This window comes from Balaenoptera borealis (assembly GCF_965194805.1).
Source record: "Balaenoptera borealis genome assembly, chromosome: 7".
Classification (NCBI taxonomy): Eukaryota; Metazoa; Chordata; class Mammalia; order Artiodactyla; family Balaenopteridae; genus Balaenoptera; species Balaenoptera borealis.
The window spans coordinates 19,622,688-19,637,139 of NC_138864.1; the positions used below are offsets into that span (position 1 = coordinate 19,622,688).

General features: G+C 46.8%; 1 protein-coding gene across 1 annotated transcript in view; it reads left to right on the plus strand.

The window, feature by feature from the left end:
- Positions 1–989: 989 nt before the first annotated feature.
- LAMB1 (laminin subunit beta 1) overlaps positions 990–14,452 on the plus strand; it is a 75,716-nt gene continuing 62,253 nt past the window's right edge. Inside the window, exons 1-5 of the mRNA XM_082399701.1 lie at positions 990–1,225; positions 1,355–1,477; positions 2,534–2,709; positions 5,258–5,393; positions 8,499–8,572. Coding sequence (XP_082255827.1) covers positions 1,441–1,477; positions 2,534–2,709; positions 5,258–5,393; positions 8,499–8,572 — 423 coding nt within the window. The 5' untranslated portion in view covers positions 990–1,225; positions 1,355–1,440. The remainder of the gene's footprint in view (positions 1,226–1,354; positions 1,478–2,533; positions 2,710–5,257; positions 5,394–8,498; positions 8,573–14,452) is intronic.

Sequence of the window (14,452 nt, forward strand, 5' to 3'; positions counted from 1 at the left end):
TGACCAGCTGGCCACTTAAACGCTTCTCTCTGGGGTGATTAATTAGGAAACCAAATCTCCTGATTGGACTAACAACTAACTATACTCCCTCATTCCAGGGAGCACTTTTGCCCGGAGGACTAAAGAAAGCTCAAGCTCTGATTCCAGCCATTGCTAAGGCAGCAGAATTGGGTTAATTCACAGGAGGGGTGGCAGAATCACACCACCAGCCTCTCTTCCCTCTCCAACCCCTACGAGATGGGTGAGCGTGTATTTACCCCGTATTTAACCAGACAGGTCACACGCAATGCTGCTGGAGACCCGACATTAGAGGCTTGCTCGCCCACCTCACCATTTGTACACCATGGAATTCCTCTCTGGAATTTGCGAGGTTGTGCTTTGTGGAGATTGTGGACAAGTGCGTCTCAAGAGAGACCTCCAGCTTCGTGGCTGAGTCGACCCTTTCACGGTAAGATGGGAAAAAAGCGTCACTACCAAGAGCGGCGTTCGAGAAATTACCTGAATTCGAGCCATACGTCTGGATTTAGGTAAAAAGTAGATTTAAAATAAACAGAATTAGATGGGTAATTCAATGCTGTGGCCACCTGGGTAGCAGGGACTCCAGGCAGGTCCTGAGCTGGTGCGCAAAGGCAGCGGAGCGAAGAGCACTTTCCTTCCTTCGAATGAAGACATCAGAGGTGGCGCCCAGCCCGGGCTCAGCAATACAGGGGGCTTCTCTGCTTTCTCAGGAGCAAACCTGCCAGGTCGACCCTCTTTCTAAAGGGTTTAACCGGCCCTCCCGGAGCGCTGGGTGCCGAGAGTTTATAGCCTTGGGCACCTCTTCGTGACTCACTCCTTACAAATGTAAATGCACGAACGCCCCGTAGGTCCCGACCCGCCTCCTCACCCATCGATCTGAACACCTCCCGCCCCCGCCCTGCGCACCGCTCGGGACGCGCACCCGGCGGCCGCCCCGCAGCTCTGCGCTGGGAACGTTAAGAGCCACAGCCCCACCGCGCCCACAGATGCGGCCTTAAAACAAAAGAGGCGCCGGGGGAGGCTTGGACCTGGCCCTCACCCACTCCCCGCCAAGTCGGGGCCGCCCGCCGCCCGCCCCCTCCGCCCCGGCTCCGCGTGTGCGCATGAGCAGAGGCGCCACCCTCGGTTCCTCCCAGGGCGAAACTTTCTAATTCCCTTCTTTGGGCTCCGGGGCTGCCAGGAGCGGGGAGAGCGCTCGCCCCGCCGGGTGAGGAGAACAAAGTGGCGGCGCGATTTTTCCCTCCCCCCCCCCCCGCTTCCGTGGGAGCGGCAGGAAATGCGAGGGCCCCTCTCCTCTCCCTGAATATTTGCCTTTTTTTCCTCTCCCCTTCTCCAGAAAGGAAGACGGCGGAAAAGAGCCGGCGGCTCGGCGGCCGTGTCCTCCCCTCCTCTGCCGTGTCCTCTCGGCTGCAGGGACTGGCCATGGGTCGGCTCCAGATGTTCGCGTTCAGTTTCTTAGGTAATTCCGAGGAAACGGTGGGGGAAGGGCGTGGGCTTGGACGCGGGGAAAGAATAAACCAAGCCGTTGGTCCCAGCTTCGGGGGAGCCTGGGGGATCGGGAGAGGGACCCGGTGGAAATTCTGCGCTGGGATTAAACGCCAGCGCCCTGGGTGGTAGCCGGGGACGGCGTGCGAGGACCGCAGGCGACTGCATCGCGGGGGACTGTGCCAGAGCTCCGGGTGCTCCCGCGGCTGCCTCTCTGGGCTTTGCATCTCCGGCCCTTTCTCGGTGGGTCTCTCCGTCGCTGGGGTCAGGCTTCGTGGGGTGGAGGGCTCGCCGGGAGCCCATTTTCCGGGAAAGTGCCCGGAGCTGAACGCAGGCTTCGTCCTGGGAACAGATTGGGGCCATGTGGCTTTAATTAACCATCGCGGTTTGCCCCCGGATGGCGCCAGAAACAGCTGGACCGGGAGCGTCCCTGGAATGACGAATTGTTGAAGCCAATCCAAAGCCGCAGGGACTGTCCACCGGCCCCTCGCTCGGGAAAGTGGCGTCCCCCGCGAGCCCCACCATCCCCCGTCCCCCGGCGAAGCGCCCGCGTCCTCGGAGCGTGTATGCACACACACTCACGCGCCCGCACGCTCGCAGATTTCCGTGCACACACTCGCGCTGTCACGCCGAGGATACGCAGGCTGCCGCGTGCACGCGGGTTCACAGACACACACGTGCGCGAGTACGGATGTGCGGCGTTTGGCCACCTGCCTCCCGGCGCCCAGGTCCAGGCGTGTCGAAGTGCCCGGAGCTGCTTCCCGGGCAGATTAGGGTGGGCGCGAGTGTCGGTGGGTTTCTTGGGAAGTGATGCTCTCGGCTGCTGGACAAACTTGACGTCTCTGTTTCTGTCTGAATCCTCCTCTCCACGTCCTGCCTTCCCGGCCTCGCTCTTCTCTCCATTATGTCTCTTTTCTGTGTATCCTGCTTTTTTTCTGAATCTCCCCTCTCCCCGCCCGCCCCTGCTTATTCCCTTTGCTGGGGTCCGCTCCCTGCTTGTGCCCTACCCTGTCGCCTGACCCTTCCACAGCCCTGTGCGGAGCTCAAGTGAGTGCTCAAGAACCCGAGTTCAGCTACGGCTGCGCGGAGGGCAGCTGCTACCCGGCCACCGGCGACCTTCTCATCGGCCGAGCACACAAGCTCTCGGTGACCTCGACCTGCGGGCTGTACAAACCCGAGCCTTACTGTATCGTCAGCCACCTCCAGGTGAGGGGGTGAGATGGTTCCAGGCTCTGCGCGCGCCTCCTCCAGTCCAGACCGAAGGGGGAGGCCCAGGGGACTCTGCATCCTGCCAGCGATCCAGATAGGAAGCGTCGCAGCCAGGGAGTCCCGGGATTAGGCTGGTAGCTCACCCTTTTGCACTGTGGTGGCTCACAGTTTGCACAGTTGCATCCGCCAAACATTTCCTGCCGCTGCCACGGTCAGTGTGGAAAGGCAGGGCTGCAGACAGGTCTGGCGGCCCCTGCCCCCAAGCCCTGACCTCTAAAAGACCCGTGTCTTTTTTTTTGTTTGTTGGTTTGTTTTTTAATCCTTTCCTCTTTGGAAATGTATATAAAAGGTGGTTTAACCTCTTCTTTTTTATGTACTGAGTGGTGATCTTGGGTTTTTCCCAAATCTTTAACTTGGATAAAGAGTATTCCAGCACTGATAGACACCTTGCAAGGTCACTCCAGTCATGGAGAAAAACACTCCAATGTTTTTCTCTCCTCATTTGGTGCTGTTCCCATCTACTTCCATTAGATAGCAGGATCAGATGCTTGCTTTTTCAAAATGCCCTGGTTGCCATGGTACCCGATAGAGGAGGACCAAAATGAAATTTCTGAGTGTTATCTGTTTCTAAAAGTAGACCCAGATCTTAGCTTTCAAAGGTCACGTTTTTAATAAAACTAATTTTAGAAGAAGACACAAAGCATAATCGACCCGGACTCAGAATCCCTTTCCTTGATTTTGAAAAGGGAGGCAGGTATCTCTGGCCTCTAAAGCCAGCATAGGGCTTAGTCTCCTGCGCAGGGCAAGTGCCAAGCCACTTGCTCTAAACTTGGTCACTGCACCCACCTTCAGATCTGCCCTTCAGGAGTGGGACAGAATACCGTGTGGTTTGCACACAGATGCCTTCAAATGGAGTCACGTTTACAAAGCAGAAGGAGAGCCCATTCTGGAGACCTGATAAATTAAACCAAAGGAATGTGGTAAAGTGGATTCCGCTTACTTGCTTCCAGGTTTATACGGAGATGTCTAGACTGCTTCCTCCTGATTAGAAGGGAGGCTGTAATTAAACTTTTTTTAAGTTCTGGTAATTGTTCTCCAGTATTAGTTTCCTTGGCTACAAGTTACTGAAGGCAGTTGATGTTACCTTTTCTAATATTAGCATGTAAATTTTACCTAAAATATTATGCTAACATTTACCTCCGAGGCCAGGACATCCTGTAAATAAATCACCAGATCCTGAAACCAGCTTTGACCAGAATGAGAATTGGACTATTTGCCTTAAAAGCAAGTAGAGCCAGACTCTCTGGTTTATGTGATTAGCCATGAAATTGTGGAGCACTCTTCACAGATATTAGAGCCTAAAGAAAGGCACTGGGTGTGTACTTCTCTCAGACGTTGAACAGGTGAAAAATTGAGGCAGGAAGCGTAAGTATTTTGTCCAGGGTCCCATTGTATTCCTGACTTCTGGCTTCTATTTTCTAGTTGGTACATCTTGCCAGTCTCTAAATCCTTTTGGGAGGAAGGTGATAAGTAATAGCTAGCTAAATAAATACAAACATAAAAAGTACAGTCAGTTGATATTGTCCTTATAAGAATATCACCCTTGCTTAAATGTTGTTTGTAAGATGTGTGTGGGTCTCTATAGATTTCCATCTCAGTGTCACTTTCAGACCTAAGAATAATACGCATTTCAGAAAATCTTAGAGAGCAAAGCCTTATGTGGAAAAGGGAACTTTAAGTGATGCTGTTTAAAATTCACTGTGATGGAGTGCAAAGAGGGCTCTTTTGGCTGTGACCCTCATTTTAGGGAAAAGGAAAATGACAAGAGAGAAGTTCAAAGCTGCTCTAAAACCTAAAGTATATTTTCAGTTCGGGTCCAATTTGGTGTTCTTTGAATTGGTCCCAGTTTTCAGTGCTCCCAACATGAGAGTCTGGTGTCCTTCCTGGATATTCTGAGCAGTTTGTAGGCTAGCCTGCTCGCTGCCACTGTGAATTCACTGCTGGGGCAGAGGAGAAGAAGCTAAGAAATCTTTATCTGTAGTTCCCAAAGCTTCTTAAATACGTCTGCCTAATACTTGGTTTCTGCTTTATATAGGTTTTCGAAAATCAGGCCAATTGAACTGTTCTCTTTTTATTTTCAGTTTGCTTTATGTCAGCAAAAATTCTCTAAAACTTCCTCTGCAGTTTGCTTCAAGAGTAAACTTCTCCAGCTGTTCACTGAGATTAAGACTTAAGCCTAGAAGTTTCATTTTGATTAAATTAATAGCTTGTGGAAACAATGCCTTCTTCTACTTTTGACCTTGAAGTTGCAAGAGAAGAGGAAAATTTCAGGAGTATTTCATACTCAGTTAAGTTAAAAAGTGAAAGACATATGACAGGTCATTTAACTTTGGCACATGCATTTTTCTTGAAGCAAGTAGGATGGGTTTTTGTATTGTGGGCTTGATTTTTGGTGTGTGTGTGTGTGTGTGTGTGTGTGTGTGTGTGTGTGTGTGCGCGCGCGCGCGATTACTTCATAGACTCATAGAACTGACTTTGCTTTCAGGAGGACAAAAAATGCTTCATATGCAATTCACAAGATCCTTATCATGAAACCCTGAACCCTGACAGTCATCTCATTGAAAATGTGGTCACGACATTTGCTCCAAACCGTCTTAAGATCTGGTGGCAATCCGAAAATGGTATGTGGTTTGTATGGGGTTAAGTTCCAAGGAGTGTGATTGGTCACCTGGAAGGGGTTTACGGGCTCCTGGGTGTTTGTAATTACGATTGGTTTCTCTATCCTGGAATTATGGCCTTTGACAGATTTACTGCCTGAAGCACTAACTTCTCTTGGTAAAATCCGATCCTTCTTCCTGAAGTATGCACTTCCTATAAGAAAGAAGTCTTTCATGCGAGACCAAAGGAGTATTTCATAGTCTTCATCCTGAGGGGGCCTTGGGGAGCGTGGGCATGGACCGGGGGCAGTCTGGGGAGGCCGTGGGAAGGCCCTGCACCATCTCAGGCCCTTATTCCTCCACAAAACAGCATCTTTCATTTTGATCAACCCCAAAGGAAAGGGCAGAATCAACGGCCACCACCTTCCTTCCATCTAGAGAACATTTAATCATAATACTCTGAATACACACTAGATGTAGTTTTTCAGACTCAACTTGGATAATGACCCCAAGTCAGCTTTTCCAGTGAGTGTGTGAATCCCACCGTTTTTCCTTTCTTTGCCTCTTGGGTTTTGGTTTAATAAATTCATCAAATATGATGTTACTGTTGTGGTACAACTAAGCCCAAATTAGTTTTGCATTTGTTTCAAACTTGAATGCTGAAATTTGAGGACTAAAGGTAGAGTTAATGTGTTTGTCATTAACAATGTTACCATTAGATCTTTTGTTTTTAATTTATTTATTTTTGGCTGCGTTGGGTCTACCTCGCTGCGCGTGAGCGTGAGCTTTCTCTAGTTGCAACGAGCGGGGGCTACTCTTCATTGCGGTGCGCGGGCTTCTCATTGCGGTGGCTTCCTTTTTGCGGAGCACGGGCTCTAGGCGCACGGGCCTCAGTACTTGCGGCACGTGGGCTCAGTAGTTGTGGCTGGAGGGCTCTAGAGTGCAGGCTCAGTAGTTGTGGCGCACGGGCTTAGTTGCTCCGCGGCATGTGGGATCTTCCCGGACCAGGGATTGAACCCGTGTCCCCTGCATTGGCAGGTGGATTCTTAACCACTGCACCACCAGGGAGGTCCTGACCATTAGATCTTTTTTTACAAAACATTTATGAGAAAGGACTCTCAAAGAAGTGAATCTAAGCCTGGGCAGAGAAAGCCTGGGACTTCTGAAACCACATAGAGCTTATGACAAATGTGGGACGTTTCTGACCGTCCACGTTTTCCCAGTGAGACCGAAGCACAATTAGAAGAAGGATGCCTCAACATCAGTATCAAGTTGATAGCCAGTAAAATAGTTCGTCACGTGCTTTTGTTCTAGCGGAGGGTTTTTCTTGGTTACATCAGGAGTTAATCAGTCTCTACAACTTAGAGTTTGTGGGACAAAAGAGGCCAAATGCCAGAAAGAAGGGATTTTCAAATAGAGGGGTTTGAGGGCGCTGTCACTCTGTCACAAGAGATCAGATGAGATTAGATGGATAGAACTTAGTTTTAGAAAGTCAGACTGTTACTGTCCCCTCTCATCTCTCTGCTGTCTGATAGGTCACAACTGAAGACTTTCTTTATGAATGTGATTTTATCTATTTTCTGTATGTTTTGTCTAAGATGAGCTTTACGTGACGTGTTAAATTATCAGTGCTCAGGCCCAGAAACAGTCTTGGAATGTGCAGCTACTTTTAACTTATCCCTCACGATGCTTTATTCCTAGGTCTGACAGAAATCAAGTACACCATAGAAGAATGATCTCATTTCTTTTCTCCGTGGATTTTTCTTCCCATATTAAAAAAAAAAAAAAACAAACCTGCAGTGCTTTATCAGGTTAGGAATCTAAAATGGAATGCGCTTTTTAAGCCCCCATTGCCGGATACGTTCTTATGTTACAGAACTGGTCCTAGTCTTGCTCGTTACTTTACACTATTTCATTATCTCTTCATTTTTAACAAATAGTGCAGGTTTTTAAAAGCCTGGGAAAGGAGAGGCAGATAGTTGCTTAGCTAACCTGGTCGCTCAAAAAGAAAGGCGGAGAGTAGGTTTGTAGTACAGTTCTTTCTAGTAAGTTAGATAAGGTTAGTTAGCACGGCTATAATGTTTTTCTTTAACATTCCAACTAACTCATATCCGTTCCAGTGACCACTTCCCCCCCACCCCCATCCCCAATTGACTTGGCATTTGTCCAGTGGGAGAGTTTATTTCAAAAGTCCTACTGATTTCCTGAAAATACACCAGCCTGTGACATGATTCATCCCGACACATTCCTGTCTTCCTGCATTTAAGACTTCTTTTGCATCAGAAGATGGACCCCCAAAAGCTCTCTCGAGCACAGGAAATGTGGAAAGGTCTCCTTCATTAAACAGGCAGGCTTGAGGGCCCAAGGGATTGGGGAGGAGGTGCTTTCTGTCCCTGGAATTCCAGTGGGTTGACCCCCAGGGCGTAGTGCAGAGGCTCATTTGTTTGTTCAGGCTTTCCCCTGAAAGGGAAGATGTTAGTATTTGTTCTGGGCCAGTTTATTTATTTGACCCATTCTTTGTCTCTTTGGCATTGTTTCTCAGTTGTGGAAATGCACCCAAAGGCTTCTCCATCAGGGATAGGTTTTTCTAAATTGTAGTGTAACTCACAAAACGTGGTGGACTCTTATTTGTTTTCTTTGCTGCTGCACAGAAAAAAAAGGAATATTTGTGTTTCGACTGGAAGAGGATTGTGTTCTTGGGCTTCAGACAGCAAAGCTGAACCCCTACTGTGCACAGGAAGTGCCCACTCTTGTTTCCCCTTTGAGAGTCCCTTGGCTTAGTGGGTTGGGGAGACTTTTCATTTTTTTCCTAAGCAAAAGATGTCTTTCTTGACAGCAAACTAAAGGCTGTCGTTCTGACATTCTGCCAGATGTCTTGTACCAGGGAGCACATTCAATACGTTGAACTCCAGAATGATTTATGAACAACTGAAGAATCAATCTGAGATGTGCTCCATCACCTGAATCAAGCCAGGGTTTTATCATTATTTATCTTCAGCTTAAGATGGACTGCAGAGAGAACTTCTATGAGGAGCCTAAGGATACTTGAAGAGAACAGTCTCAATTGTTCACAGATGTTCCTGTTTACCTTGCTGTTTCCTTTTGTCTTTTCAAAAAAATCTCCTATAGGCGTGGAAAATGTAACTATCCAACTGGATTTGGAAGCAGAATTCCATTTCACTCATCTCATCATGACCTTCAAGGTAAGCAATCCCTAACTTTCTCACAAATTCCCCTTTCAAAATGGATGGCTGTTGCGAGTTGGCCTCAGTGGGAACCTAAACATTATTGTTGCTATAAATTGGGATAATTGAACAGCTTTTCAACATGGACGTGAAGAACTACGCTTAACAGATAGTCTCTCTTCATGGCAATAAGTAGAGAGAGCCACTGTTCTAAGATGATTCGACTGTAAACTTTTAATTAGATATCTGTTTATTTCCCCATAGAGACAGGCAGCTTTGACTTGCTCCCAAATCACAGTAAGACATCTGGAGAGTAAGTCCCTGTTCCCTTGGGTTGAGGTTTTAATGCTGACTTTGGTAACTGAAAAGGAAGTGTATTATCTTTAGTTTTCAAGGTTTTGCAAAATATGTGGGAATGGTTTTTGAGTTCCTTAAGAAATGTGCCTGCCTTCTTCAACGTGGATTTTTCCCATCGTTTTTCTTTGAGAGATGTAAAATGACTCCAGGACTAGGGAATGTCTGTGTACAAAGTCCCTTTGTTTCTTAAGCAGCTGCCTGGAAATGACAGGCTTCACATGGCTTAAAGTACATGTTGGTGCACACAAAACCTATAATTTACTTATTGCTTCTCAGATTAAAATCACTTTTGAATCGTTTTCAGTTGGGGGCCTTATCTACACCTTCTCAGGTTTGGAAAAGGTGCCAGGGGTAGGTTTACAGTGTGGGCGGGTAGCCATGAAAGTCTTGCTTGTGTCCTCTGCCTAAGTCTGGGAGGCCAAGGGCCAGGGGTGGGCGTGGAAGTCACAACGTGACTAGGAGGGATGCTGGGCTGCTGGCCCCCAGGCCTGAGCTCTTCATCCCCTTGCTCCTCCATGGGAATGTGCTGTTGCTGGTTGGGGTGGGCGGGGGGCAGGTTTACACTGCGGCACCTGCTCCTACGAGGGATGGGGAGGACTTTCCCTAAAGCACGCCTCGTCCCTTCATTGGCCACGTGCTCAACCTGGCAGTTAGAATTGAGACTCAACTTCGGATGTTGCCTTCATGTTATGGGACACCTAAAAATACTCAGAATCGTCTTTATTAATGTTTATGGTCCTATCTTTTACTTTGTTCGTTTTTTCCTTTTAAAAGGTAAAACTACCTTTTACGGGTAATTCGTTTATACCCAAAAGTCGGGTGGGCACATATCCTGTAGTTGAATACTCATTCAAGTGAATACAATGGGCCAAAGATGAAATTCTGCGCAGAAGTGCTGAAAGGCAAACAGAGGAGGTGGTGATTAAACTGAGACCTAAAGAATGGGTACAAGTTGGCAGAACTCATCCTTTGGGCTCCTAGTTCACGTGTGAAAAGCAACATCTACAGCGTTGCACAGACTTGGGTGTGACTCCCCATTCTGCCCCTTGCTGGCGTGTGTGGCCAGAGCTTCTCCTTCCTCTTTGGTAAAATGGGAAGAAAAATAACGCCTGCATTATAGGTTGTGTGGCACACCCCTCTGCCCTGGGGGTAGGGATGATCGTAAGAAACTGCCTTAGATTTTAAAGATAGCATGTTCCTGCTCTGCGCTGTCCGGAAGCTCCAGTCTTCTAGAGGAGAAATACATACTTGCACATAACTTACGATACAAGGTAGGATGTGCTCACTGCTATAGCAGAAGTTCAGATAATGTACATCGGCAGGGAGGAGAGTGAGATTCATTTTTGCCTGGGATAAAGGAGAAAGCTTTACGAGGAGAGGACTGGGATTGCACTTGACCTGGGCCAGGAAGGGTGAGCAGGATTTTAGGGAGAGGAGGTAGAAGAAAAACCCTTCTTGGCAGTGTGAGAGCAAAGCTCTGGTGGTGTGGGACAGCTCGGGCAGGGTTTGTTCAGCACGTACTATGTAGACGTGCCTTGAACTTGGGCTAGTGAACAGAGGAGCGGGAAGTAAGATTACAGCCAGAAGGACCTTGCTTCCTTGCTGAGGAGTGTGAACTTTATAGAAAATGGGGAGCCATCGACAGGAAATGAGACCTGTGTTTCAGGAAGGGAGCCAAGAGGAAATGCAGAGGAGGGCCTGGGGCACAGAGAAGAGAGGGCACAGAGGCGGGAGGCTCTCAAGGTCAGCGGTAAGGGGGAGCTGGAGCTGACTTAGGCAGGGATGGTGTTCACGCAGAGGCTGGCTGTGGCTCTCAAGTAGGAGGAAGCCTCCTCCTGCAACCCGGAGTCCTGGCAGTGTGACTTGGAGAGCTTTTCCGAGTCCCACGTCTCCCCTTGCTGCCCTCTCTGCTACCCTCTGCTACCGTTGCCTTTGAGAGTCATTGCCGAGAGGAGGAGCCCCTGTTTTCTAAGGGAGTCCGTCGGACCCTTTAGAATCAAAGGCTCAGCCATGAATTGGAGAAGGATTAGAAGCAGAACAGCAGAAGGCAGGGATGAATGAAAAATTACTGAGATGTCCAAGCTGGGGAACTAGGAGGGTGGTGACACCATTGAGTGGTGAGGACAGGAAGGGGGCGAGGGTGAAGAGTGTGTTTATTCCTTTTTGTTTTTAAATTTATTTTATGAAAGTATAGTTGGTTTACAGTGTTCTGTTAAGTTCTGCTGTACAGCACAGTGATTCAGTTATGAAAACAAATGTATATATGTGTATATTATTTTCCTTTATGGTTTATCACAGGACATTGAATACAGTTCCCTGTGCTATACAGTAGGACCTTGTTTATCCGTTCTGTATATAATAGTTTTCATCTGCTAATCCCAAACTCCCAATTCCTCCCTCCACCCCCCTCCCCCTTGGCAGTCACAAGTCTGTTCTCTATGTCTGTGAATCTGTTTCTGTTTCGTAGATAAGTTCATTTGTGCCATATTTTAGATTCCACATAATAGGTGATAGCATATGGTATTTGTCTTTCTGTTTCTGACTTACTTAGTATGAAAATCTCTAGGTCCCTCTGTGCTGTTGCAAATGGCATTATTTCATTCATTTTTATGGCTGAGTAGTATTCCATTGTATATATTTACCACATCTTCTTTATCCATTCATCTGTTGATGGACATTTAGGTTGCTTCCACGTCTTGGCTTTTGTGAATAGTGCTGTTATGAACACAGGGGTGCATGTATCTTTGAATTATAGTTTTGTATGGGTGTATACCCAGGAGTGGGATTTTGCTGGATCATATGAGAGTGTGTTTATTCTAACTCGTGTTTGCGTGGACATGGCTGTTTACTAAGTGGATTGGATTTTCTTAGGGTAGCAAAACCCAGTTAGCATATCCACAGTCTGTTTTTGTTCATAGCCAAAGGTTTCCAAACTCACAGCTCTTTGGTTTAGTATAAATTCAGAGGCAGCTATGCAGCAATGTGAGGCCTGAGAAGCTCAATGACTCAGCAGTGAACCTGGAAAGGCTTCCCTTCTGTAGGTAAAATGTGTTGTCCCAGTTTCCAGCAGCTTCCTAACTTCACAGGAAATTGGATAACTCGTCAATGGCCTTTTGGGACTCAGAAGGTTCCAGAAGGGAGAGAGAAGGAAGCACAATCAGGACTGGCTCTAAGGCTTTTCCTCTCTGCTGTCTTGTGCCACAGAGATATCAGGCTAGTCTCTCTCCAAAGTGTTGCCACCCATGAGGCAGGTCCCCTGGGGAGTTTGCCCTGGTTCATTTATTGGGTTTTTTTCCCCCTTTGTTTAAAATTTTTAGTCTAATACTCTCTTGGGTTTAATAAAGTATCATTTTCTTATATTTCTGAAAAGGTAAAAAAAAAAAAAAACCTGAGCAACTAGTAAATGTATAAGTCAAGGAATCTGTCGAAATGTGACTTTCCATTTCCTTACCCTTGTCTCCTTTTATCTGCGAGAAAGACCATCAGGGTTATGAAGGATGGTGCAAGGAGAGCTGGGCATGTACTACTTTTCACCCTTACTTGTCACCCAGATTTCTGTCAAGCATTTGTTTTATTTTTTTTTATGGTCCTGTTCAAGTTCTTGTATTGGTCGTCTTGGCCCCCAACATTTACTCTCTTTAAAAAATTTTTTTATTTTTATGTAATTTTTAAAGGTTACTTTCCATTTACAGTTATTAGAAAACATTGGCTGTACTCCCTGTGTTGTACAACACAATACATCCTTGAGCCTATCTTATACCAAGTAGTTTGTGCCTCCCAGTTCCCCGCCCCTCCATCGCCCCTCCCCCGCTCCCCACTGGTAACCACTAGTTTGTTCTCTGTATCTGTGAGTCAGGCACTGGTTTGAATTCAGAAGTGAGTGTCTCTGTTGAGGTTCCGTTTGCTGAGTTGCCTTAACTTTCTTGATCTTCCTCCATCGTCATCTGACTGCCACTTCCCGAAAGGCACTTACCCTGTTCATCGCTGTTGAAGCTTTTGCCTATTTTTAGTGCTAATTCTGCTTCATCTCTAATTTCCTGTTGCCCCTGTTCACCACACCCGCCTAAATCTCCATCCTGCCTCAGTTTCCAGAATTCTTGTCTTTTTCCTCCTTCCTCTCTGACATCCATTTTTCAGGCTTCTATTACACCATTAGCCAGTGAGGCAAAAAAGATCTTCATTCAGCCTGGATTTGAAAGGTCTTCATTCAGTATGGATTGAAATCTCTCTGCCAATAGCTGGCGAGTTAACTAATGTCTCTGAGCCTCGATTTCCTCATCTGTCAGACAAATGTGTTGTTAAGGTATATTAGTTTGCCAGGGCTGCCATAACACAGTAGCACAGACTGGGTGGATTGAACAACAGAAATGTATCTTCTAGGATTCTCAAGGGACAAAGTTTGAGATCAAGGTGTCGGCAGAGTTGGTTTCTTCTGTGGCCTCTTTCTCTCCTTGGCTTTTAGATGACTGTCTTCTCCTTGTGTCTTCACCTGGTCTTCTGTCTGGACCTGTCTGTGTCCTGATGTTTTCTTCTTAGAAGGACACCAGTCATATGTGATTAGGGTCCACTCCAGTGACCTCACTTTAATTACCCCTTTAAAGACCCTATCTTCAAATACAGTTATAGTCTGAGGTACTAGGGATTAGGTCTTGAACATCAGAATTTGGGAAGGACACAGTTCAGCGCATAATGGAAGGTTAAATGAAATAATGTGATTGAAGTTCCCAGCACCCCTCTCTTGTCTTCTGCTAGCCCTTTGCTGATGTTGGAGCACTGACTTGGCTCTCTTTTATCTTGTCCTTTTCTTTTTGAGGGGAAATTAAATATTTGGAGGTTTCAAATACTGTATGTATACAGTGCCTCCCAAATCCATGTTTCAAGTTCCATTCTCATAGCTGAGTCCAAGACCACTGTTTCCAGTTCTCCAGTGGGCGTCTCGATTCTGAGACCTTGCACGTAACTAGACCAAAACTACATGCCTTTGCTTCTCTTCTGTATCTTTGTTAGCAGTAGCACACATGCCCACCTACCTAAGCTCAGGGGTTCCTGTTTCTTTCTTCTCCCTCCCTTTCCACTGGAATCAAATTGATCACCAAGTGCAATTCAGCATATTTTACTTCCAGTAAATTTTCAGAGCAGTCAATCCCATCCCTTTATTGCTATCCACACTGTAATGCTTGAGTTAAGACCTTCATCTCTTTTCTGTCACTTGGTTCCCTTGTCTCTTGTTTTGTCCATGTCCAATAACTCTGCCAGAGTTGTTTTTCTGAAGTGCAATCTAAGCATTTCATTCTGTTCACTTAAATGTTTCAGTATTCCCCTTCATTGCATAAAGATAAAGTAAACCCCTTAGCATGGCAACAAATTCCTTCCCAACCAACCCCTCCTGCCACCTGTAACCATCTCTACCCACTGTCCAGAAAACACCCAGTTACCGTTTTAAGATAAGTTTGATGCCATCTTCTCTCTGAAGCATTCCCTAGTTGTGTGTGTGTGTGTGTGTGTGTGTGTGTATGCGTGCGCATGCTAAAATATATGTAG